This window comes from Scyliorhinus torazame, chromosome 12 (genome assembly GCF_047496885.1).
Source record: "Scyliorhinus torazame isolate Kashiwa2021f chromosome 12, sScyTor2.1, whole genome shotgun sequence".
Classification (NCBI taxonomy): domain Eukaryota; kingdom Metazoa; phylum Chordata; class Chondrichthyes; order Carcharhiniformes; family Scyliorhinidae; genus Scyliorhinus; species Scyliorhinus torazame.
This window is the reverse complement of record NC_092718.1, coordinates 202,205,457-202,232,393: the sequence shown is the minus strand read 5'-3', so window position 1 is coordinate 202,232,393 and position 26,937 is coordinate 202,205,457. Positions and strand designations below refer to the sequence as shown.

The 26,937-nt window shown below is 47.9% G+C and overlaps 1 protein-coding gene across 3 annotated transcripts in view; it reads left to right on the top strand.

Annotated features, from left to right (window-relative positions):
• Positions 1-2,558: 2,558 nt before the first annotated feature.
• LOC140386877 (HEAT repeat-containing protein 6-like) overlaps positions 2,559-26,937 on the top strand; it is a 76,238-nt gene continuing 51,859 nt past the window's right edge. Inside the window, exons 1-2 of one of the 3 annotated variants that reach the window (XM_072469695.1) lie at positions 2,559-2,783; positions 23,774-23,881. In XM_072469695.1, the coding sequence (XP_072325796.1) occupies positions 23,843-23,881 (39 nt within the window). In that variant the 5' untranslated portion in view covers positions 2,559-2,783; positions 23,774-23,842. Of the gene's footprint in view, positions 2,784-23,773; positions 23,882-26,937 lie in introns of those variants that run through there. The other 2 variants (XM_072469694.1, XM_072469696.1) reach the window with 2 other exon arrangements.

Below are 26,937 nucleotides of genomic sequence, written 5' to 3'. Positions count from 1 at the left end.
CGACCCAACATACGCCGCATGAAACCTGCATCGGCCCAGTTCAGAGCATACACATTGACCAGTACCACCCTCTCTCCGTGCAACTTACCACTTACCATTATGTACCTACCGCCATTGTCTGCCACAATGCTCGACGCCTCGAATAACACCTTCTTTCCCACCAAGATCGCCACCCCTCGATTTTTGGCATCTAGCCCCGAGTGAAACACCTGACCTACCCACCCTTTCCTCAGTCTTACCTGGTCTGCCACCTTCAGGTGTGTCTCCTGGAGCATAACCACGTCCGCCTTGAGCCCCTTCAGGTGCGCGAACACGCGGGCCCGCTTAACCGGCCCATTCAGTCCCAGTACAAGATGGTTCCTCAACGTATTGGTCCAGAAAACCATCCTATACACCCTCCAGAAATTCCTCCTCTATTGTACTGTGTCTAATTTGACTCACCCAATCCATATGCAGATTAAAGTTACCCGTAATCATAGATGTTCGTTAACACGTCCCAACATTACCACTGCAGTTTGGTGGTCTGTGTACCACCCGTACAAATGATTTTGTCCAGTATGCCATCAATAGTTTGTTGACACATCAAATTATTAACATAAATCATTTGCCAAGCACCTGGACACACTGTATCTCCTCTGCCACAAAGTAACAGTCAGCAAGCCCTGGCAGCAGAACCCAAATATACCAGGTCTGGTACAGTGTAACAGTGAGCAAGCACAATACACAGTGACACCACTATCTCCAACTGGAGTACCCAGAGTCACCAGTCACCCAGTCAAGCCTACTCGCTACCTTGATGGATCATGTACGAGGAGTGTAATGTTGTAACCAGAGGTCAACTGGAATTATAAAATACAATACACATTTGTGGAGCTAAACTTTAAAAAAAATAAATTTAGAGTACCCAATTAATTTTTTCCAGTTAAGGGGCAAATTAACGTGGCCAATCCACCTACCCTGCACATCTTTGGGTTGTGGGGGCGAAATCCACGCAAACACAGGGAGAATGTAGAAACCCCACACGGACAGTGACCTAGAGCCGGGATTGAACCTGGGACCTCGGCGCCTTGAGGCAGCAGTGCTAACCACTGCACCACCGTTTGGAGCTAAACTTGAATGGGTTATAAAAGAGAGATCATTTTTCATGTGGGCGAAAGAAACCATTTCTCTGAGAGTGGGTCACACCCAGACTTAAGTGACTGAAGGACCTCCATGTCTCTGGGAGAGAGTCCAGCCTACAGAACACCGCATCTTCGTTACACTCAGAATCAGAGCCAGGTTTGATCTGACACAGTGGTTAGCACTGCTGCCTCACAGCCCAAGGATCCAGGTTCGATGCCGGCCCGGGTCACCGTCCGCGTGGAGTTTGCACACTCTCCCCGTGTCTGCGTGGGTCTCACCCCCCACAACCCAAAAAGATATGCAGGGTAGGTAGGTGGATTTGCAACGCTAAACTGCCCCTTATTCGGAAAATAAAAGAATTGGGCACTCTAAATTCAAAGAAAAAAATTTTTTTTTCCATACTCGACTGAGAAGAATAATGATGTGGAGATGCCGGTGTTGGACTGGGGTGGGCACAGTAAGAAGTCTTACAACACCAGGTTAAAGTACAACAAGTTTATTTGGAATTATTAGCTTTCGGAGGACAGCCCCTTCATCAGGTTATTCACCAGTCACCCAGGTGATTCACCTGATGAAGGAGCCATACTCCGAAAGCTAGTGATTCCAAATAAACCTATTGGACACCTGGAGTTGTAAGACTTTGTTATAGAGAAGAATAATGGTTATAAACGAATAAACCTTGATAAATGAATAAACCTTTGCCACTGACGTCCAACCCGGGGGGGGGGGGGGGGGGGGGGGGGGGGGGGGAGCTCCTAATAACACACTCAAAAGCATTCACAAAAACTAAAACTTACATTAAATCCTCCTTGTACACATGCAGTGCATATATAATAATAATCTTTATTGTCACAAGTTGGCTTACATTAACACTGCAATGCAGTTATTGTGAAAATCCCCTAATTGCCACACTCCGGCGCCTGTTCAGGTACACTGAGGGAGAATTCAGAATGTCCAATTTACCTAACAGCACATCTTTTGAGATTTGTGGGAGGAAACCGGAGCACCCGGAGGAAACCCACGCAGGCACGGGGAGAACATGCAGACTCCGCACAGTGACCCAAGTTGGAATCAAACCTGAGACCCTGGAGCTGTGAAGCCATAGTGCTAACCACTGTGCTACCGTGCTGCCCATTTCCTCCATAAATCATGCCCAACCTGGCAACCTCTCTGCCATGGAAGGGGTGAGAACAAAAAGGGATTGAACCTCTTGTGCCCTGACCAAAAAATAACAATGAAGAGTGAAACTTTCCTCAATTGTACGTGGGGGGGGGGGGGGGGGGGGAGAAGGGGGGGGGGGGGGGGGGGGGGGGGGGGTGGGGAGAAGGGGGGGGGGAGAAGAGGAGACATGAGCCCTTTGACCCGGAAGAAGTAGTTGGTTGCGTGGCGCGTTACCATAGAGAGGAGCGCGGTTGAAGGAAGTGAGTCAATGGGGATGGCCATGGCTGCTGAGGAAGGGCAGAGGGAGAAAGCGGCCGTGGCGGCGGCAGCAGCATCATCTTACACCCCCGCGCCCCCCGGACTGCGATTTCCACCGCTTCTACAGCAAACTCTTCACCATCAGGGCGACGGACGACGAGAATTTCAAAACCGAGCTCAACCTGGTGTTCGACCAGCTCATCTCGGAGAATTACCTCCACGATTCCAGCGTGAGCCGCGAGGTGAGGGAGGGCTCTGGCTCTGGCCCTCGGCCCGTCAGTGACCGCTCACTTGGTGTGGTCAAACTGCCAACTGCTCTTGTTCGTTATTGCCGTGCCGCGCCCCTCCCCTCCTACCCTACCCCCCCCTCGATCCCCCCTCCCCCTCCGTCGATCCCCCCCCTCCCCCTCCGTCGATCCCCCCCCCTCCCCCTCCGTCGATCCCCCCCCTCCCCCTCCGTCGATCCCCCCCCTCCCCCTCCGTCGATCCCCCCCCCTCCCCCTCCGTCGATCCCCCCCTCCCCCTCCCTCGATCCTCCCCCTCCCTCGATCCCCCCCTCCCCCTCCCTCGATCCCCCCCCTCCCCGATCCCCCCCTCCCCCCTCCCTCGATCCCCCCCCTCCCCCTCCCTCGATCCCCCCCTCCCCCTCCCTCGATCCCCCCCTCCCCCTCCCTCGATCCCCCCCTCCCCCTCCCTCGATCCCCCCCTCCCTCGATCCCCCCTCCCTCGATCCCCCCTCCCCCTCCCCCTCCCTCGATCCCCCCCTCCCCCTCCCTCGATCCCCCCTCCCTCGACCCCCCTCCCTCGATCCCCCCCCTCCCCCTCCCTCGATCCCCCCCTCCCCCTCCCTCGATCCCCCCCCTCCCCCTCCCTCGATCCCCCCCCTCCCCTCGATCCCCCCTCCCCCTCCCTCGATCCCCCCTCCCTCGATCCCCCTCCCTCGATCCCCCCTCCCTTGATCCCCCCTCCCTCGATCCCCCCCTCCCTCGACTCCCCCTCCCCCCCCTCCCCCTCCCCCCCCTCGATCCCCCCCCCCTCGATCCCCCCCCCTCGATCCCCCCCCTCCCTCGATCCCCCCTCCCCCTCCCTCGATCCCCCCTCCCCCTCCCTCGATTCCCCCTCCCCCTCCCTCGATTCCCCCTCCCTCGATTCCCCCTCCCTCGATTCCCCCTCCCTCGATTCCCCCCTCCCTCGATTCCCCCCCCCTCGATTCCCCCCCTCGATTCCCCCTCCCTCGATCCCCCCTCCCCCTCCCTCGATCCCCCCTCCCCCTCCCTCGATCCCCCCTCCCCCTCCCTCGATCCCCCTCCCCCTCCCTCGATCCCCCCTCCCCCTCCCTCGATCCCCCCTCCCCCTCCCTCGATCCCCCCTCCCCCTCCCTCGATCCCCCTCCCTCGATTCTCCCCTCCCCCTCCCTCGATCCCCCCTCCCCCTCCCTCGATTCTCCCCTCCCCCTCCCTCGATCCCCCCTCCCCCCTCCCTCGATCCCCCCCTCCCCCTCCCTCGATCCCCCCCTCCCTCGATCCCCCCTCCTTCGATTTTCCCCCCCCCTCGATCCCTCCCTCCCTACATTCCCCCCCCCTTCATCCCCCCCATCCCCCCCTCCCTCCATCACCCCCCCCTCCCTCCATCACCCCCCATTCCATATCCTTTGATTCCATCAGCCCCAATGCTATAACTAACTGCCTCTTGAAAACATACAATGTCTTGGCCTCAACTGCTTTTTGTGCTCACAAGTTCCACAGGCTGACCACTCCATGGGTGAAGAAATTTCTCTTCATCTCAGTCCCAAATGGTCTATCCCGTATTCTCAGACTCTGACCCCTTAGTTCTGGACACGCCTGCCATCAGAAAATCCTCCTTGCATCTACCCAATCTGGTCCTGTTAGAATTTTATACGTTTCTGTGAATTCCCCCCTCATTTTTGAATTCCAGTGAATACAATCCTCATCGATTCAATCTCTCCTCATATGTCTGTCCTGCTATCCCAGGAATGGTAAGCCTTTGCTGCACTCCCCTCTAGTGCAAGAACATCCTTCCTCAGATAAAGAGACCAAAACTGCATACAATATTCCAGGTGTGGCCTCACCAAGGCCGTGTATAATTGCAGCAAGACATCCCTGCTGCTGTACTCGAATCCTCGCTATGAAGGCCAACATACCATTCGCCTTCTTTACTGCCTGCTGCTACATGCTTACTTTCAGCAACTGGTATATGAGGACACCCAGATCTCATTGCACATTTCCTTCTCCTAATTTTTGGCCATTCAGATAATAGTCTGCTTTCCCTTTGCTATCAAAGTGGATAACCTGAAAATGAAAATCGCTTATTGTCACAAGTAGGCTTCAAATGAAGTTACTGTGAAAAGCCCCTAGTCGCCACTGTTCAGGGAGGCTGGTACGGGAATTGAACCGTGCTGCTGGCCCGCCTTGGTCTGCTTTCAAAGCCAGCGATTTAGCCCTGTGCTAAACCAACCCTGTATTTATCCATTTAACCTTCCATTTATCCAAATTATACTGCATCTGCCATTCATTTGCCCACTCACTCAACTTGTCCAAATCACACTGAAGCACCTCTGCATTTTCCTCACTGTTCACCCTCCCACCCAACTTTGTGTCAGCTGCAAATTTGGAGATATTACATTTTGTTCCCTCATCTAAATCATTAATGTATATTTAGTCCTTAATGTCACCATTTACACCCCCTTTGTCTTATGTCCATGACATCTTTGTCAATCTATCCATAGCTCCGGCCTATTGCTGACCTTCTGTTTTACCCCATCTCCCCAACTATATAATCCATTACATTTCTATCTCTCTTCAGTTCTGAAGAAGTCATAGGGACTCAACAGATGCTGCCAGATCAACATAGAACATAGAACATACAGTGCAAATATACTGAGTTAATCCAGTATTTTCTGATTTTGTTTCAGATTTTCAGCCTCCACAGTATTTTACTTTTATATTAGCAAAATATAACTCTCTGCCTTGGCTGGTATATTTAAAGGGGCACAGCCTTGTAATCCCCCCCAAGCCAAAGACAGGTTTCTCATCTTGAAGTTGGGCATTTTTGACGAGCGCGTCATCTGAAATCTGGTTGAATTTGACCTACCGTGACTACATTTTAGAAATTATGTCTTTGGCTTTAATGCTCTTCGGGATGTCCTGAGGCACTACTGTACAGATGTGATTATTTCTTAAGACAGTGAGTGTTGTCAGAATATTTGGATGTTGAGAGCACAAGCATGCAAGCGCACACTTTCAAACAAGGTCCACTAAATTATGATTAGGGGTGCGATCTTGGTAAATAGTGTCTTTCCCTCCTCCCTAAGACCAGGAATAGAGACTGTACTACTAACCTGAATGAGGTATAACCTGGAGATTGACCCTTGGGTTGCCTAGGGTATGGAGTTCAGCACTGTACCATGCTGTACATTTACCCATCCAATAACGCATTGCCAATTTTTTGATTCATTTGGAAAATGCGTAGTGCAACAGTGAAGCTTCTGTTCTTGTGTCAAAAAGTGTCAACTTGCTCAATGCATAAGTGGATAGATAACCTGCTCACTGGATAAATAGAATGAATAAAAATAACTTAGACAATTTATTGGAGAGTAGCCAGCAGCCTAGGAAATGTATTTCAGCATCTTTTAAGGGATATGGGTAGTGAATTATGCATCCTCATTTTGAATTGTGGGACTGGTCAGATGGATCAAAAATGACATTTTCGAGTCCTGCATGGATATAGGCTGTTGTATTTGTATACATTAAAAAAATAATAATTTAGAGTACCCAATTCATTTTTTCCAATTAAGGGGCAATTTAGCATGGCCAATCCACCTGGTTGGTGGAGGGGCTGGTTTCGCACAGGGCTAAATAGCTGGCTTTTAAAGCAGACCGAGGCAGACTAGCAGCACGGTTCAATTCCCGTATCAGCCTCCCCGAACAGGTGCCAGAATGTGGCGACTAGGGGCTTTTCACAGTAACTTCATTTGAAGCCGACTTGTGACAATAAGCGATTTTCATTTCATTTCATTTACCTACCCTGCACATCTTTGGGTTGTGGGGGCCAAACCCACGCAAACACGGGGAGAATGCGCAAACTCCACACGGACAGTCACCCAGAGCCGGGATCGAACCTGGGACCTTGGCGCCATGAGGCTGCAGTGTTGACCACTATGCCACCATGCTGCCCTTCATTGCTTTTTTAAAAGGGTGTTTCATGGATCAAGCACAACGGAAAAACATTGTGGGAAATATCCAGTAGTTTCGAACACTTGAAGGCTATATTTATGCAATAATTGTACAGTGCCTTTGGATAAGCCATGTGAAATGGGACAGTTGTGCTTGTGTGTGCCAGTCCACAGGAGACCATAAGACATAAGTGCAGAAGTAGGCCACTTAGCAGATCGTGTCTATTCTGCAATTCAAGGAGACCATGTCTGATCTCATATAATCCTCAACCCCAATTTCCCGCCTTATCCCCATAACCCCTGATTCCCTTACTGATTAACATTCTGTTTATCTCAGCCTTGAACATACTTTTTTAAAAATGTTTTTATTCTCCATTTTCACATTATCCTTCAAAATTTACATCCTGAGAATTCGCTATTCTCAGTCCGGATGAAATGATCAATCGAACACCAAGTCACTTCAACGTACGTTTATTCACGGCCGGGGCTGCACCACTGTACTTCGGGGGAGCACAGCAGCAAGCCAATATTAGTACATTCGACAGTAGATTATATACAGTATGACAATGTCCCTTTTCTGAGGACGGCCCTCCTTCGAGGCCCAAGTTAGGGACACATTCTGTTGCTCTCAGCTAAATTATTATTATCTTTAGAATGAGGAACCCATTCCCTCAGCTGCGTCCTGGTATTGCTGACTGTCTAGTGCAAAAGCAGAAGCGATTCATCTCGAAAGTCACGTACACATTTTACACGAAGCTTTGACATGCTATTTCCCAGCAAGCTCCGATTCTATCTTGATTTGACATTCTATTTCCCATCAAGCTCCGATTCTATCTTGAGCCAAACTCTCAACCCCACCCACAGACAGTAAACGGTAACAATTACAAAATCAATCCCCTTAACAATAACAACAATCCCATCCTCCCACCACCCCAAACAACGGCCCACCTGTCAATATATGCATCCAATAAAACAAACTCTCCCACGGTAGAAACAAAAAAAAAAGGAGAAAAAGAAAAAGGAGCCCGGGACCTAAAGAGTCCACCCCCCACCCCCACTCAACACCATCCAACCTCTGAAAGAGTACCGTACATGATACCCAAGAGTTGTAAACACCACCTCCCCCCTCTCCAACTCCTCCTGTCCACCGCTTCGTGTACAATTCCCCCCCCCCCCCCAACCTTGGTTCCTTCCCCCCAACTTTCCACCCCGGCTCGACCACTCGGACCCTGTTCTGCCAGGCTCCGATGGCCGCAGCCCCTCCCCCACCTCACTCCCGTTAGCCTTGAACATACTTAACGACCAAGCCTCTATAACCCTCTGCAGTAAAGATTCCACAGATTCACTACCCTCTGATAGAAGAAATTCCTTCTCATCTCTGTCTTAAGACCTCCGGAGACCTCGGGGGTGTATTGGTCAGTACTGATCTTCACAAACTGGGGGTATCCCAGGAGATTGGAGGCCCTCAGGTGCATGCTCATTGGGCAGGGTGGTGCCCTGATGCTGCTGGTGCCACCTGGGCACCCTAGCAGTGCCAGCCTGCCACCCTGGCAGTGCCACCTGGGTGCCAGCCTGGTGCTGCCAAGGTGCCCAGATGGCACTGTGAGGTTGGCACTGCCAAGGTGCCAAGCTAGCATTTTTTGCGTGGGTACGATTGGCCCAGGAGTGCCCTGTGCAGGTCTTGGTGGGTTGAGGGGACCCTCCTGTAGTGCGTTGGGGTGGTCGTTTCGGGGGCCTTGGGGATCGGGATGCAATTTAAAAATGGTGTCCCCATCTCTCGCTACACTGAGGAGTTCCAGCGAGTGGCGTTCCTCAGTGTACGAACGGGGCCATGTGCGGCTTTGGCCACGCGCTTCCCGTTGAGGCCCCTCATCAAACGTGAGTTGCGTTTCTCGGCACTGCGAGCACTGGGAAACATGCGGCTAAACATGCTTGGTATGGGACTTTGTTCCCATTTAGTTAAATAGTGGGCAACATGGTAACATAGTGGTTAGCACAGTTGCATCACAGCTCCAGGATCCCAGGTTCGAATCCCGGCTGGGTCACTGCCTATGCGGAGTCTGCACGTTCTCCCCGTGTCTGCGTGGGTTTACTCCGGGTGCTCCAGTTTCCTCCCACAGTCCAAAGATTTGCAGTTAGGTGGATTGGCCATGCTAAATTGCCCTTAAGTGTCTGAAAAATGTTAAGTGGAGGTTACTGGATTATGGAGATAGGATAGATACATGGGCTTCAGTAGGGTGCTCTTTGTAAGGGCCGGTGCAGACTCGATGGTCCGAGTGGCCTCCTTCTGCACTGTAAATTCTATGATTCTATGAAATGGATGACCCCTTACTCTGAGATTCTGCCCCCTGGTCCTAGATTTTCCCATAGGAGGAAACGTCCTCTCAGCATCTACCCGGTTAAGCCCCCTGAGAATCCTATATGTCTCAATAAGGTCAGCTTTCATTCTTTTAAACTCAAATGAGTACAGCCCCAATCTACTTCACCTCTCCTCATAAGAAAATCCCTCCATACCTGGGATCAATTTCGCGAACATTCTCTGCACTGCCTACAATGCTAGTATATCTTGTCCTAGATAAAGGGATCATAACTGTTCACAGTATTCCAGGTGTGGTCTAACTAATGCCTTGTATAGTTTTAGCAGGACTTCCCTATTTTTGTACTCCATTCCCTTTGAAATAAAGGCCAATATTCCATTTGCCTTTCCAATTACCTGCTGAACTTGTATGCTGGCCTTTTTGTGATTTATGCATGAGCACCCTCAAATACCTCTGTGCTGCTGTTTTCTGTAGTCTTTCTCTATTTAAATAATATTCAGTTCCTTTATTCTTCCTACCAGAGTGCGTAACTTCACATTTTCCTGCATTTCATTCCATCTGCCAAGTTTTTGCCCACTAATCTTTTAAATTTAAATTTTTTTTTTTACAAATTTAGAGTACCCAATTCATTTATTTTTCCAATTAAGGGGCAATTTAGCATGGAAATCCACTTAGCCTGCACATTTTTGGGTTGTGGGGGCCAAACCCACGCAAACACGGGGAGAATGTGCAAACTCCACACGAAGTGACCCAGAGCCGGGATCGAACCTGGGACCTTGGTGCCATGAGGCAACAGGGCTGACCCACTGCGCCACCGTGCTGCCCTTTTGCCCACTAATCTAATCTGTCTATATCCCTCTGTCGGCTCTTGTGTTATGAGGAATGCACTGACAGAGTTAGACTGCATAATATTGGAATGAGCACAATTAACAGGGTTGGTTGGCATTCCAGTCAATTGGAACACTGGTGTAAAGCCCTTCACTCTGACCATGGGACCATCACCCATTTTGTCTTCTGATGGAACTGGTTCCAGTCCAGAACATCGCCCAGTGAAACATCCCTTAAATGGATAGATTTTACCTGAGTCAGGCAGCCAGTTTTTGTTTAACACAGTCGCAGCAAGTGGTTGTCATTGGTGAGGCCAGAATTTATTGCCCATCCTTAATTGCCCTTGAGCAGATGGTGGTGAGCTACCTTCTTGAGCTGCTGCAGTCTGTATGATGCAGCTATTTCAACAGTCCTGATAGGATAAGAGCTCCAAAATCTTGATCCACCAGTGACAGTGAAGGAACAGAAATTATATTTCTAAACGAGCATGGCGTGTGACTAGGAGGTGAACGTGTGGGTGGCAGTATTCCCATATATCTGCTGTCCTTGTTCTTCTAGGCAGTAGAGTTTGCAGGCTTGGGAGGTGAAGAAGCCTTAGTGAGTTGTTGCAGTGCATCTTGTAGATGGTAGACATTGCAGACACATTGGTGCCCCATCCACCATTGAGCCAATAAAGCCGGCTGCTTTGTCCTGGATGATATCTAACTTCTTGAGTGTAGTTAAGAGTTGCAGTCATCCAGACAAGTCAAGAGTATTCTATCACTCTCCTGGCTTGTGCCTTGTAGATGGTGGACAAGCTTTGGGGAGTCAGGAGGTGAGTTATCTGCAACAGAATCCCAGGCTCTGACCTGCTCTTGTAGCTACAATATTTATGGAGCTGGTCCAGTTAAACGTCTGGTCAGTGGTGACTTCCAGGTGGTGGTGTGTGATGGGAACGCCATGGAATGTCATGAGGAAGCGGTTGGAGTCTATTTGTTGGAGTTGTATGACTTCGTATAACTCTAATAAAGCATGATAATATAACCAGTTGGAATTGGTTATATGTTTAATTACCTACATCCCAGAATAGTTGGTTCAATTGATATTTTTAACTGTTCAGATTTCCTGTCATGTCTAATCCCTAATGGCTTTTATGAACGGACGTAGACATTGCCCAAGTAGCCACAGCTTTCAATATGGTAATAAATCAGCTTTAACGTTAGGTAGAATATCATTATCCTGTCATTATTTCTGTAAGGACTCTGCTAATTTGCACTGTCCTTATAGATTACCTAGCTTGACAGGAGGCCTTATTTACATTTCACTGAGTCAGTGCAGTGCTGGGTCTTATGTAGTTTATCATATTGTCCCATACTTGCTGGCTTATACGATTAATTCAGCTTACAGGTGCAAAAACAGGATCTCATTCTGCGGAGAAAAACATCTGGTATTTGGATAACATTAGTGCAGGACATTTTCAGCTTTACAAATTTTTTTTTTTTTTTAAACAAACTATTTTATTGAGTAATGTCTTCATGTCAGTCTCAGCTAATTACAGCCAATTGAAGGATGATCTGGTAATCTGCCATTATTTATTTTACTTTCTCCAATTATTTCCCCTCCCACTTTGCTCTCCTAAAGGTGACCTGAGGTGTGGACAATTTTGGGTATAAGGATTCCAGATAATTTTCAATAAGAATTGGAATTGAAGTCACTAATTCAACCACCATCACTTCTCTGTGCTGCCAGTGCTGTCCTTCTCAACCTTGTCTATGCCTTTAACTCCTATTGTGCTTTAGCTTTAAAGGTGATATATTTAAGCCAGAGTTCTGATAAACAGATGGTGGCGAGCTTGGTGATTGCTCAGAGGGAGGCCTCGAGATCAGCATTTGATTCAAGGCTTCTTATTGTTTGCTCCAGGGCAGAACAGTACTTAAATCTTTACCATGCAGTTAGTCTGATATGATTGCAGGTATCACGATACATGTCTGAGAAATTATAAGACCATAAGATTTAGGAGCACAATTAGGCCATTCAGCCCACCGAATCTGCTCCGCTTATCGATCGTGGCTGATATGTTTCTCATCCCCATTCTCCTGCCTTCTCCCCTGATCCCCTTAGTAATCAAGAACCTATCTATCTCTGTTTCAAAGACACTCAGTGACTTGGCCTCCACAGCCTTCTGCAGCAATGAGTTCCACAGATTCACCACCCTCTGGCTGAGGCAATTTTTCCTCATCTCAGCTTTAGGCTGTGCTCTCGGGTTCTAGTCTCTCCTACCACTGGAAACATCTCCACTTCCACTCTATCTAGGCCTCTCAATATTCTGTAAGTTTCAACAAGATTCCTCTTCATCCTTCTAAACTCCATTAAGTACAGACCCAGAGTCCTTAAATGCTCCTCGAATGACGAGCCCTTCATTCCGGGTGTTCATTTTGTGAACCTCCTCAGGACCCTCTCCAAGGCCTTCACATCCTTGGATACGGGGCCCAAAACTGCTCATAATATTCCAAATGGGGTCTGGCCAGAGCCTTATACAGCCTCAGTAATACATCCCTGCTCTTGTATTCTAGCCCACTCAAAATTAATGCTAACATTGTATTTGCCTTCCTAACTGCCAACTGAACCTGCATGTTAACCGTAATCCTGTATGGATTCCTTTTAAAAAATATATATATTTATTAAAGTTTTTTTAACACAATTTTTCTCCCTTACAAACAATAACCCCCCCCCCCCCCCCCGTAACAAAAAAAAGCGAGAAATCGCACGGAGCAAGATATATACATGGCAAAATGATATATTTACTAAGCTTTGTACACTGGCCCTCACCCGTACGTGCCAGTTTCCCTAACCCTTCATGTTATCTCTTGCTCATCCACCCTCCCAGGCTGGTCTCCCCCCCCTCCCAGGACGTGTCCCCCCCCCCCCCCCCCCTCCAAAAGGTTGCTGCTGCTGACCGACCTTCCTCTAACGCTCCGCGAGATAGTCTAGGAACGGTTGCCACCGCCTGTAGAACACCTGCCCAGACCCTCTCAAGGCAAACTTAATCCTCTCCAACTTTATGAACCCAGCCATAACATTTATCCAGGCCTCCAGGCTGGGGGGCTTCGCCTCCTTCCACATTAGCAAGATCCTTTGCCGGGCTACTCGGGACGCAAAGGCCAGAATGCCGGCCTCTTTCGCCTCCTGCACTCCCGGTTCGTCCACTACTCCAAATATTGCTAGCCCCCAGCTTGGCTTGACCCGGGCTTTCACCACCTGAGATATTGCTCCTGCCACTCCTCTCCAGAACCCCTCCAGTGCCGGGCATGACCAAAACATATGGACATGGTTCGCCCGGCTCCCTGAGCACCTTCCACATCTGTCCTCTACCCCAAAGAACCTACTCAACCTCGCCCCAGTCAAGTGCGCTCTGTGGACCACCTTAAATTGTATCAGGCTGAGCCTGGCACACGAGGAGGAGGAGGAATTAACCCTACCTAGGGCATCAGCCCACAGACCTTCCTCGATCTCCTCCCCCAGCTCCTCCTCCCATTTACCCTTCAACTCTTCTACCAGCGCTTCCCCCTCTTTCAACTCCTGGTGTATTTCCGACACCTTGCCCTCCCCGACCCATACACCCGAGATCACCCTATCTTGAACTTCTTGTGCCGGGAGCAACGGGAATTCCCTCACCTGTCGCCTCACAAAAGCCCTCACCTGCATATATCTGAAGGCATTTCCCGGGTGTAACTCTAACTTCTCCTTCAGTGCCCCTAGGCTCGCAAACGTCCCGTCGATGAACAGGTCCCCCATTCTTCCAATCCCCGCCCGATGCCAGCTCTGGAACCCCCCCGTCCATCTTCCCCGGGACAAACCGGTGGTTACCCCTGATCGGGCACCACACCGATTCTCCCATTGCACCCCGTTGCCGTCTCCACTGGCCCCAGATCCTTAGCATTACCGCCACCACCGGGCTCGTGGTATACTTTGTCGGCGAGAGCGGCAGGTGTGCCGTCACCAACGCTCCCAGGCTCGTTCCTTTACAGGATGCCATCTCCATCCTCTTCCATGCCGCCCCCTCTCCCTCCATAACCCACTTGCGGATCATCGCCACAGTTGCTGCCCAGTAGTAGCTCCCCAGGTTTGGCAGCGCCAACCCTCCTCGGTCCCTACTGCGTTCCAGGAACCCTCTCCTTACTCTCGGGGTCTTATTCGCCCACACAAACCCCATAATACTCCTGCCTACTCTCTTAAAAAAGACCTTAGTGATCACGATGGGAAGGCACTGAAACACAAACAGAAACCTCGGAAGGACCACCATTTTGACCGACTGCACTCTACCCGCCAGCGAGAGCGGTAACATGTCCCATCTTTTGAAATCTTCCTCCATTTGCTCCACCAACCTCGTCAGATTCAGTTTATGTAGGGTCCCCCAACTCCTGGCTATCTGGATCCCCAGATACCGAAAGCTCCCCTCCGCCCTCCTCAGCGGTAGGTCCCCTATCCCTCTTTCTTGGTCCCCCGCCTGTAATACAAAGAGCTCACTCTTCCCTACATTGAGCTGAAAGCCCGAAAACTGCCCAAACTCCCTTAGAGTCTGCATGACCTCCAACATCCCCTCCATTGGATCCGCCACGTACAGCAACAGGTCATCCGCATATAGCGACACCCGATGCTCTTCTCCCCCTCGGACCACCCCCCTCCATTTATTAGACTCCCTCAATGACATGGCCAATGGTTCGATCGCCAATGCGAACAACAGGGGGGACAGGGGGCACCACTGCCTCGTCCCTCGGTACAGTCGAAAGTACTCCGACCTCCGCCCGTTCGTCACACACTCGCCATCGGGGCTCTGTAAAGGAGCTTAACCCAATTGATAAACCCTACCCCGAACCCAAATCTACGCAGCACCTCCCAGAGGTACTCCCACTCTACTCGGTCAAAGGCCTTCTCCGCGTCCATAGCTGCCACTATCTCCGCCTCTCCCTCCTCCGATGGCATCATTATCACGTTTAAGAGCCGCCGCACATTGGTGTTTAGTTGCCTGCCCTTTACAAATCCCGTCTGGTCCTTGTGGATTACCCCCGGGACACAGTCCTCGATCCTCGTGGCCAGCACTTTTGCCAGCAACTTTGCATCCACATTGAGGAGCGAGATCGGCCTGTACGATCCACATTGCAGTGGGTCCTTGTCCCGCTTTAGGATCAAAGAAATTGTCGCTTCCGACATTGTCGGGGGCAGGATCTCCCCCTCTCTTGCCTCATTAAAGGTCCTCACCAGTAGCGGGGCCAACAGGTCTGTGTACTTCCTGTAGAACTCCACCGGGAATCCGTCCGGTCCCGGGGCCTTCCCCGCCTGCATGCTCCCCAAACCCTTGCTCAGCTCCTCCAACCCAATTGGTGCCCCGAAACCAGCCACCTCTTGCTCCTCCACCCTCGGGAATCTCAGCTGATCTAGGAATCGTCTCATCCCCTCTTCCCCCGCTGGGGGCTGGGATCTGTACAGCTCTTCATAAAAGGCCTTGAATACCTCGTTTATTTTCGTCGCACTCCGAACCGTGGCTCCCCTTCCATCTTTGACTCCCCCTATTTCCCTCGCTGCCATCCTCTTACGGAGCTGGTGTGCCAGCATCCGACTAGCCTTTTCCCCATACTCGTAGGTCGCCCCCTGCGCTATCCTCCACTGTGCCTCCGCCTTCCCTGTGGTCAACAGGTCAAACTCCGTCTGGAGCCGTCGTCTTTCCCCACGTAATCTTTCCTCCGGGGCCTCTGCGTATCTCCTGTCCACTCTCAAAATCTCCCCCACTAACCTCTCCCTTTCCATACCCTCTGTCTTCTCCCTATGAGCCCTAATGGAAATTAGTTCTCCCCTGATCACCGCCTTCAACGCCTCCCATACCACCCCCACCCGCACCTCCCCGTTGTCGTTGGCCTCCAAGTACCTTTCGATGCACCCCCTCACCTTCCCACACACCACCTCGTCCGCCAGCAGTCCCACATCCAGCCGCCACAACGGGCGTTGGTCCCTCTCCTCTCCCAGCTCCAGTTCCACCCAGTGTGGAAGGCTATAGCCGAATACTCCGTCCCCTCCACCCTCGGGATGAGCGCCCTACCCAGAACAAAGAAATCTATCCGGGAGTAGGCTTTGTGTACATGGGAGAAGAAAGAAAATTCCCTGGCCTGCGGCCTTGCAAACCGCCATGGGTCCACTCCCCCCATCTGATCCATAAACCCCCTAAGTACCTTGGCCGCCGCCGGTCTCATTCCAGTCCTTGATTTGGAGCGGTCCACTGCTGGATCCAACACTGTATTGAAGTCCCCTCCCATTATCACCTCTATTCTTCCTACCAAAATGCATAACCTCACACTTTTCCACATTGTATTCCATCTGCCACTTCTTTGCCCACTCTCCTAGCCTGTACAAGTCCTCCTGCAGCTCCCTGCTTCCTCAACACAACCTGTCCCTCTACATATCTTTGTATCATCTGCAAATTTAGCAACAATGCCCTCAGTTCCTTCTTCCAGATTGTTAATGTATATCGTCATAGATTTGGCCATCACTGACCTCTAGTATATGGCCTCACATAACTAAGCTTAAAACTGTAGAGTCATGGAGGTCGACCGCACAGAAAAAGCTCTTCAGGCTATTGTTTCTATGCTGGTCAAAAACAACCACCTAAGTATTCTGATCCCAATTTCCAGCACTTAGCCCATAGTCTTGTGTGCCTTGGCATCGCAAGTGCAAATCTAAAAACTTCTTAAATGTTATGAGGATCGCTGCCTCCACCACTCTTTCAGGCAGCAAGTTCCAAGCTCCCATCACGCTCTGGGTGAAAAACTTTCCCCTCCCATCCCCTCTAAACCTCATGCCCCTTACCTTAAATCTATGGCCCCATGTAATTTATCCCTCCAAGGGGAAATGTTTCTTCCTGTCTACTGTATCTATGTGCCTCATAATTACATCTCAATCATGTTCCCCCTCAGTCTCCTCTGCTCTAAGGAAAACAACCCATGTCTATCCAATCTTCTTCACAACTAAAGCTCTGCAGCCCAGGCAACATCCTGGTAAATCTCCTCTGCACCCTTTCCAGTGCCATCACATCCCTCCGTAAATGTGCATTCCAGAACTGCACGCAATATTCTAGCTGTGGCCTAACCAATGTTCTGCACAGTTTCAGCATAACCTCCCTGCCATGCCTCAGCTAATAAAGGCAAGTATACCATATGCCTTTTTAACCACCAGATCCACCTGCCCTGCTACCTTAAAGGACCGGTGTCTCTGCACACCAAAGTCCTTCTGATCCTATGTCTTTCCCAGAATACTGCCATTCATCGTGTTTCCCTTGCCTTGTTTGTCCTGCCCAAGGGCATCACCTCACACTTATCCGGATTGAATTCTGTTTGCCACTGATCAGCCCATCTGACCAGTCCGTCTATACCCTCCTGTAATCGAAGGCTATCCTCCTCACTATTTACCACCCCACCAATTTTCATATCATCTGTGAACTTACTGATCAACCCTCCTACATTCATATCTAAATCATTTATATAAAACACAAACAGCAAGGGCCCCACCACTGATCCCTGCAAGACCCCACTGGGCACAGGCTTCCAGTCAGAAAAACACCCCTCGACTATCACCTTCTGCCTCCGGCCACTCTGTCCTCGGTTTTTCTTTTATTTGTTTCTATCCTTTAATGATTGCCAGAGTGCTCAATATTTTTGGAGAGGATATTTAATTTTCACAATAAGCTTCCTCACATGATGTACTGTCCCCATGGAGCAGTTGGGCTGGAGACCCAAGACCACAATATATCCAGTGGTCTGTACTCAACATCTTCCCCATTAACTTGTTGTCCATCAAGAGCCACTGGGTGTAAATTCTCAGATATCTATCTTGGGAATGTTTTGTTAAAGCTTCAGTTCACTCCCACCTACATTGGAGGTGCAGTTGTCATTGGCCGTTGAAAACTGTTTCGCTGTAATGCGTATATGATCTTCTCCCATCACTGCAACCCTTTGCTAACTCTAATCCAGTATTAGCTGCACATGACCTGCCGCCTTGATGTTATCATTTCCATTTCATTAGACATCCCGGACATTTCGGTCCGATTCAGTGTTCCAGTCTGAGGGTGTGCATTTACCCATGAAAAGGAACATGCTTGCATCCTGTCATACTTCGTTGTAACTTTCACTTTTCAAAAGCTTACATTTATGGGCCTTTTAAAATTCTCTCATAAGATGTGTTGCCTATCCCAAATTGATCTTCAACTGAGTGGCTTTCTAGGCCCTTTTACAGGGCAGTCAAGAGGCAACCACATTGCTGTGGGTCTGGAGTCACAGGTAGGCCAGACTAGGTATGGGTGGCAGATTTCCTTCCCTAAAGGAACATTTGTGAGCCAGCTGGGATTTTATGCCTATTGATGATAGCTTCATGGCTACTGACTAGCTTTCAGTTCCACATTTATTAATTAACTGAATTTCATGGTGGTATTTCAGCATTTAGCCTGGGCCTCTGGATTACTAGTCCAGTTACCACTATGCCACCATTATCCCTTCCTATCTCTTCCACTTTCCCTAATGCTCAAACTGAATCTTTGGGGCTTTCATTTCAGAGATGTTACTGCATTAAGGAGCTGGGTGGTTAGATTCTAATAACAATACTTGAATTTATATAATGCTTTTCATGCCAAAATACCTCAAAAGATCCTTTTACTACAATTACATTTAAGCAAAAATGGGAGCCACAGCAGGATCACATGACAGACGACAGTGCAATGCTCTTTAAGACTAATTCTGCTTCCGTTTGGTGTCAGACTGGCCCTGATTCCAGACTTTGGAGCTTTCATGTGAAGCAAAGTCATGACCAGATGCTTGCTCAACGGGGAATTGACTGCAAACATAGCCCACAGGAGGTTGACTAGCAAGTGGAAAGGTACATTCGCGTCACACCAAGTGCCAGGAAATGACCATCTCCTACGAGAGAGGATCTAACCACCGCCCCTTGATATTCAATGGCTTTAGCATTGCTGAATCCCCCATAATCAACATCCTGGGGGTTACCATTGATCAAAAACTGAACTGGACTTGCCTTATCAGCAATTGCACCCCAGCTATTCACAAATCAATGATTTGGATGTGGGGCTAAATGTTATCTTTCCAAGTTTGTGGATGATACAAAGCTAGGCGAGAATATGTGTTGAGGAAGATATAAAGCAGCTACAGGAGGATTTGGACAGTCTTAGTGAGTGGACAAAGACATGGCAGATTGAATCTAACGTGGGAAAGTATGAGCAAATCCACTTTGGAAGAAGAGCAGATGTGCAGAGTATTTCCTGAATGGTAAGAAATTACAAAGTGTAGATGCACAAAAGAATCGAGGTGTCCTTGCCAAAAGTCACTGAAGGCTAACATGCAGGTGCATCAAGCTATTGGGAAGGTTAATGGAATGTCATTGCAAGAGGATTTGAATACAAGAGTAGTGAGGTTATGCTTCAATTGTATAGGAGCTTGGGTAGACTGCACCTGGAGAACTGTGTGCAGTTTTGGTCCCCTTACCTCAGAAAGGAGATTATTGCCACAGGGAGTGTAGGAAAGGTTCATCAGACATGTTCCAGCGATGGCTGGTGGGACTGTCTTATGATGAGAGATTGGGCAAACTGGAGTTTCGAAGAATCACAGAATCCCATACAGTACAGAAGGAGGCCATTCCGACCACCCAGTCTATACCGACCCTCCGAAAGAGCACTCTACACGGGTCCATTCTTTGCCGTATCCCTGTAACCCCACCTAACCTTTTTATGAATTTAGAGTACCTAATCATTTTTTTCCAATTAAGGGGCAATTTAGCGTGGCCAATCCACCTACCCTGCACACCTTTGGGTTGTGGGGGTGAGACCCACACAGACACGGGGAGAATGTGCAAACGCCACACGGACAGTGACCCGGAGCCAGGGTTGAAATGGGTCCTTGACACCGAGGCAGCAGTGCTAACCACTGTGACATCTTGCCCCACCTAACCTGCATATCCCTGGACACTGATGTGCAATTTAGCATGGCCAATCCACCTAATCTATACATCTTTGGACTGTGGGAGGAATCTGGGACACCTGAGGAAACCCATGCAGGCACTGGGAGAATGTGCAAACTCTACACACAGAGCCAAGGCCGGAATCGAATCCCGGTCCCTGGCGCTGTGAGGAAGCAGTACTAAACACTGCCACCGTGCTGCCCTGTGAGAGGTGATCTCATTGAAACCCATAAAATACTGAAAGGAATAGACAGGGTAGATGCAGCTTGGTTCTAGACATCCCTTGGTTGGAGTGTCTAGAACCAGGGGGCACAATTTCAAAATGAGGGGAATGCCACTTAGGACCGAGATGAGGAGAAATTTCTTTACACAGAGGGTTGTGAATCTTTGGAATTATCTACCTCGGAGGGCTCTGGAACTCATTGAGTCTGTTTAAAAGTGAGATTGATAGATTTCTGATTAACAATATCGAAAGAGTTATGGGGATAGTGTGGGTAAAAGGCATTGAAGTGTCTGATCAGCCATGGTTGCATTGAATGATGGAGCAGGCTGGACAGAATGGCCAACTCCTGTCCTTATTTTCCTAAAACCTACTGTACTAGCACAAGACTTGGTACTTATATTAACTTGTTTATCTACTCCTTGCACCCAAGAAGCAAGAGCAGATGGTACATCACTAATCGGTTGAGAATTGTGGAAAATCTATTGTTGATGTTGTAGGATATTGTTTTTAAAACTGGACTCTGGGACCTCTGAAGGTTTCACAGTTACCAGATTGGGATTGAATATATTGCAAGCGGGAAGCATTGCATCTTGCAAGTTTCACAACTAAATTTTATTCTGCACTTACTAACTCATTAGTGATTTCAGTTGCTGTACGTTGATGATATGTTGGGGGGAAAAAAGCATTTTCTGCACTCTTTAGTGCAATTTCTCCTTGGAACAAGATTTGCGAAGTCACATAGAATATGAGGTTTAAGGTAAAATCGAAATATGGGTGCCGAGGGCTCTTTTCTCCCTAGTTCTCCAAATAAAGAGTTTCATACATGTTTCACTCTTGTCATGTGCTTATTATCATGACAAAAGTGTCTGTGAAGTTTTAGTTTTCATTAATATACAGTGCTAGGATCCAGTGCTGCTGAATTAAGAACTGCGTAGTTATGTGCCAGTGTCATAATGTCAAGGCAACATGTTGCAGGTAGAGTACCTCGACTCAGTCTACCCGAAAACCATGAGTATCTGAAAACTGGACATTCTTTATTCCTGGCCTCAAACAAACCTTGACTCCATCCGACCCAGCTTGAAAATGTTCGGGGAGTTGCTGAGAACTGATGGGCCTTGCCTACTTGACATCTCTTGTGCTCCAGCAAGCCTTGACCACACCTGCCCAAGTGAACTCATCCAGGAAAATCAAAAAGCTCTTCCAGGATCCAATGAGGTAGACTATTTAGCTATGCTTTGTACTTGGGAGCAGAGCCTATTCTTGCTCCAGTACAGAGTACCTATTCAATTTAGATGCTATTAAGACCACCCAAATAGAAGTCCACAGGCTTAAATTCAAACATTAAGTTCCACAGGCACTGCTTATCCTCTTGCAGCTGACCCATCTGTTGAAAGAGATTTATTAAAGAGAACTGCACGATTGTGAGTAAATAAAAAACAATCGTTTTCAGTTACAACTGCAGGGTGTTTTTTTTAAATTAAATTAATTTTTTTCCCAATTAAGGGGCAATTTAACATGGCCAGTTCACCTACCCTGCACATCTTTGGGTTGTGGGGGTGAGATCCACGCAGACACGGGGAGAATGTGCAAACTCCATACCGACAGTGACCCAGAGCTGGGATCGAACCCGGGTCCTCAGCACTGTGAGGCAGCAGTGCCACCCACTGTGCCGCCCCAGCAGGTGTTTTTATAACATAATTTCAGTTTGAATCCAGTTCATGAGAAGCGAATTAATATCTGCATCGATGTGTCCATTAACCTAAAATTTGTTGCAATCAAATAAGTTGGTTTTCCCATGACCCTATTCACTGAATTAAAAAAATATATAAATTTGGATTAGCCAATCCTTTTTTTCCAATTAAGGGGCAATTTAGTATGTCCAATCCACCTACCCTGCACATCTTTTGAATTGTGGGCGTGAGACCCCACGCAGACACCGAGAACGTGCAAACTCCACACGAACAGTGACTGGGGCCGGGATCGAACCCGGGTCCTCTGCGCTGTGAGGCACCATTGCTAACCACTGTGCCACCGTGCTGCCCCTCCCTATTCACTGAATTAAGGCGTTCCCTTTTTCTCAAAAAACAGCAAGTTTCAAAATCCAACATGGACTGGGTCCTGAGGTTGCCAGATGTGAGGTGCTAAGGTGAACTGAGGTCAACACTTATTTATAAATGCAGGAGTATTATTAGAACTTTTCAACCATATATTAGTCACAATGACAACGCACAGAACAAGTTTCCCATCATGCTGGGAATGTGAATGTTTTCACAAAGTTTTCAGTAAGTTGGAATGGTGAGCAAGTGAAATCGTTATACCCCTCTTTCAATAGCCGTTATGTTGTGATATGCTGCAGGCTGGGTGATCACACTTCTATATTTAACTGGCTTTTGGGAGAGTCATGCCAGACCATTTGTGAGTCACTGTCTTTTCTCATCTAGTCCCAGTGTTTCACTGTAGGCTAGTCAGAGGTGGTCAATTTGGAAAATGCACATCTGGTCTTTTTCGTATAAACTCTGTAGTGGTGTGTATGATCACATATATGGTCTCATCCATCGGGCCATGTACTGTACAGAGTTAGTGAACATATATATGGGTAGCACAGTGGTTAGCACTGTTGCTTCCAGCGCCAGAGTCCCAGGTTCGATTCTCGCTTGGGCCACTGTCTATGTAGAGTCTGCACGTTCTCCAGTGTCTGCGTGGGTTTCCTCCGGGTGCTCCGGTTTCCTCCCACAAGTCCTGAAAGACATGCTTGTTAGGTGAATTGGACATTCTGAATTCTCCTTCAGTGTATCCGAACAGGCACAGGAGTGTGGCGACTAGGGGATTTTCACAGTAACTTCATTGCAGTGTTAATGTAAACCTACTTGTGACACTCATAAAGGTTATTATTATTATACTTTCCAGTTACACTGTTCTGCTGTAGGCCCATTGGGGGATGCTGATTTAGAAAATGGAAAGTCAGCCTTTTGTCCACATCTGGTTCTTCAAATCGATCTCCTCTAATTGCCCTATACTGAACCAGTGGACGTACTTACCTCTTCTGCTGTAGCAGAAAGTAAATATTTCTTGCATTTAAAAAAAAAAATCCTGGCCTAGAAAAGGAACATGCAACTGCATGATGATGCAAACCTGCAACCCAACATAAACACATCGGAGCACTGATTGAGCTCAGGGCAATTAGAATGCTGGGGGATGGTGGTGGCATCGGTGGCAGACCTGGAGACTGCAGAAGGTGCTGCTAAATGGAAACCAGTCAATTTTACATTCCAAATATCACTGCATTACAAGAGCTGCATGTCAAGGGAGGTGATTAAGAGGATACCTTCTGGCAGTGTTTAAGATAGTACCTGATGTGGCACAGTAAAGAAAAAAATCAGAAGACTGCAATCTAATTTATGATCCCGGAGCATAGGTGCAAGTTGCTGAAAGGCAAATAATGTGAATCATCTCAATATGCTGCCAGCAACTTATACTCTGAAGGTGCAAGAAGCCCTTTACTGTAGGACCGATGCACAGGCCTTATCTCTATTGTAGTAGGTTTCTGAATCTGTATCGGTGCAAATTATAAATTAACCATCAACTGTAAGGGTGAATGAATTGAAAGCTCCATTAGCTGGACAATGAGCTATGCGAAGTCTCAGTGATCACATCTTCCTCTTGTCTTATTTCCAATTGCAGCATGTGTGTTCCTTACTCGTCCAAGCCTGTCGACTTGTCCAGTTGAACCAAGAGCACCTTGTAAGCAAAATGTGTCAACTAATCCACCATCTGCTCAATCGCTTACAGGTATGAATGTAAATAAAACTAATAGCTGCTTTTTCCAACATACTTCTGGGCAATTGCCAGGTAAACTCTTCATGTGGGAATTTCCCAGAGGCCAATCTGGCTGCACCTGTGGAGAGAGAAACAGAGTTAACATTTTAAGTTGACGCGAACTGAAGTTTAAAAGAAGAGTCATAGTTGAACAAAAACATTAATCTGTTCATCTCTCCATTTTGAAATTTTCAATTGACAGCATCTTTTTGGGGAAAAGCTTCCAGATTTCCACCACCCTTTATGTGAAGAAATGTTTTTTGACATCACCCCCGAATGATCCAGTTCTAATTTTAAGGTTATATCTCCTTGTTCCAGATCCCCCAAGCAGAGGAAATAGTTCCTACCTATCGAATCATCTTAAACACCTGAATTAGACTACCCCTTAATCTTCTATGGTTAAGGAAATAGGAGCCTAGCCTGTGCAGTGGTTCTCCTCATTCAACTCCTTTAGCTACATTATGATTCTGGTGAATCTGTGCAGTACTCCCAGGAAGCCTTTCCTGAGGTGTGATGCCCAGAACTGAATACAATCCTTCAAATGAAGTCAAACCAGAACTTTATACAACTGTAGCAAAGCTGAGCAGATTGGGCTTGCACATGAAGCTCTCACAGTTGAATATTCGTGCTGATGCTGACCATCTGGGTCACACAAACACAGAGTTGGTGTTTGGGTGTTCATCAAAGCAAAGCCCAGCATACACCCTCGGAAGAAAAATGAATCTTATCTGAACAGTTGTTGTTTGTGCTGTGTGATTGAAGACAATGATGTTGTTAGTGTATCCAAGGTGCAAAGTACGCAGAGCGTTTTATGATGCTGCAGTTTTAACTTGTGAATGAATGCACAGGCTCTTGTAGTGTCACACAATCTGTAAACTGTTGCCTCAAACTAAGTTCTGGATATTTAAAGCTGCGTGAACAATGCTGAGGTCAAATGGCCTCCCTCTGTACTGTATCATTCTGCGATTTAGGAGGCGTACAGTGTTCTTTCCCTTCCCAGCTTTCCGTGTCTAGATTTAGCTGAGATCAGAACAGGCTGGGGATGGACTTCCTATTCTGCACAGCTCAGTCAGGATTGTTTTCAGCCTCTTGAGTATTTTAGTTTCACTCACCCAGGCAAGTGGGGGTATTCCAACACACCCCTGACATGTGCCTGGTAGACAGGTTTGAGGAGTCAGGAGGTGAGTTACTCCTGCCACAATTCCCAGCATCTGACCTGCTCTTGTATTTATATATCTGGGTCCAATTCAGTTTCTGGTCAATGGTAACCCCCAGGATGTTGAGAATGGAGAATTTCTGAGGCTGAGGGACTTGAGGTTGTTTTTGTTAGAGAGAAGAAGGTTAAGAGGTGACTTAATAAAGGCATACTAGATGATCAGAGGATTAGATACGGTGGACAGTGAGAGCCTTTTTCCTCAGATGGTGATGGCTAGTACGAGGGGACATAGCTTTAAATTGAGGGGAGATAGATATAGGACAGATGTCAGAGGTAGGTTCTTTACTCGGAGAGTAGTAGGGCGTGGAATGCCCTACCTGCGACAGTAGTGGAGTCACCAACATTAAGATAATTTAAATGGTCATTGGATAAACATACGGATGATAATGGAATGGTGTAGATGGGCTTTAGATTGGTTTCACAGGTCGGCGCACCATCGAGGGTCGAAGGGCCTGTACTGCGCTGTAATGTTCTATTGTTCTTTGTATTCTCGCCCTTCGAGATAAAAGCTAACATTCCATTAGTCTGTTTAATCATATTCTGTACTTGTCTACCAGCCTTTAGTGCTTTCTGTACATTGACCCCTAAATCTCTGCTTTTCCACAGTTCCCCGTTGTCTACGATTTAGAAAATACGCTGATGTACTATTTGTCTTCAGTTTAATTAAATTAGTCACTCACATACACACAAACATATACAGCCCCCCACAAGCCTGCTTCACAGTATACCACAGTAATATTGGAAAGAAATGATACTTCTTTACACGACCCATGACAAATGAGGACACAAATCAGATCCCAGAAATGTTGGAGAATGAAAGGTTTAGTGAGGGGGAAGAACTGAGGGAGATCAACATTAGTAGAGAAATGGTGCTGGGAAAACGGTGCTGGGAAAACTGATGGGATTGAAGGCAGATAAATCCCCAGGGCCTGAGAATCTGCATCCCAGAGTGCTGAAGGAGGTGGCTCTGGAAATAGTGGATGCATTGGTGGTCATCTTCCAGGATTCTACAGACTCTGGAACTGCAGATTGGAGGGTAGCTCACGTCAGTCTGATATTCAAAAAGGGAGGTAGAGAGAAAGCAGGGAATTATAGACCAGTATGCCTAACATCGGTAGTGGGGAAAATGCTTGAATCCATTATCAAGGACTTTATAGCAGAACATTTAGAAAGTAGTGGCAGGATCAGTCAGAGTCAGCATGGATTATGAAAATCATGCTTGACAAATCTGTTGGAATTCTTTGAAGAGGTAACCAGTACAGTCGACAATGGGGAAGCCAGTCGATGTGGTATATTTGGACTTTCCGAAGGCGTTTGACAAAGTCCCGCATGAGAGATTATTGTGCAAAATTAAAGCGCATGGGATTGCGGGAAATGTATTGAGGTGGATAGGAAACTGGTTGGCAGAGAGGAAACAAAGAGTAGAGATTAATGAGTCCTTTTCAAATTGGCAGGCAGTAACCAGTGGGGTATCACAGGGATTGGTGCTGGGACCCCAGCTATTCACAATATATGTTAATGATTTGGATGAGGGAAAGAAATGTAACATCTCAAAGTTTGCAGATGATACCAAATTAGGTGGGAGGGTGAATTGTGATGAGGATGCAGGGATCCTACAGCAAGATCTGGACAGGCTGGGCGAGTGGGCAAACCAATGGCAGATGCAGTATAATTTGGATAAGTGTGAGGTTATTCATTTTGGAAGCAAAAACAGGAAGGCAGATTACTACCTGAATGGTTGTAAATTGGGAGAGGGGAGTGTGCAGCGGGATCTGGGTGTTCTTGTACACCATTCGCTGAAGGTAAGCATGCA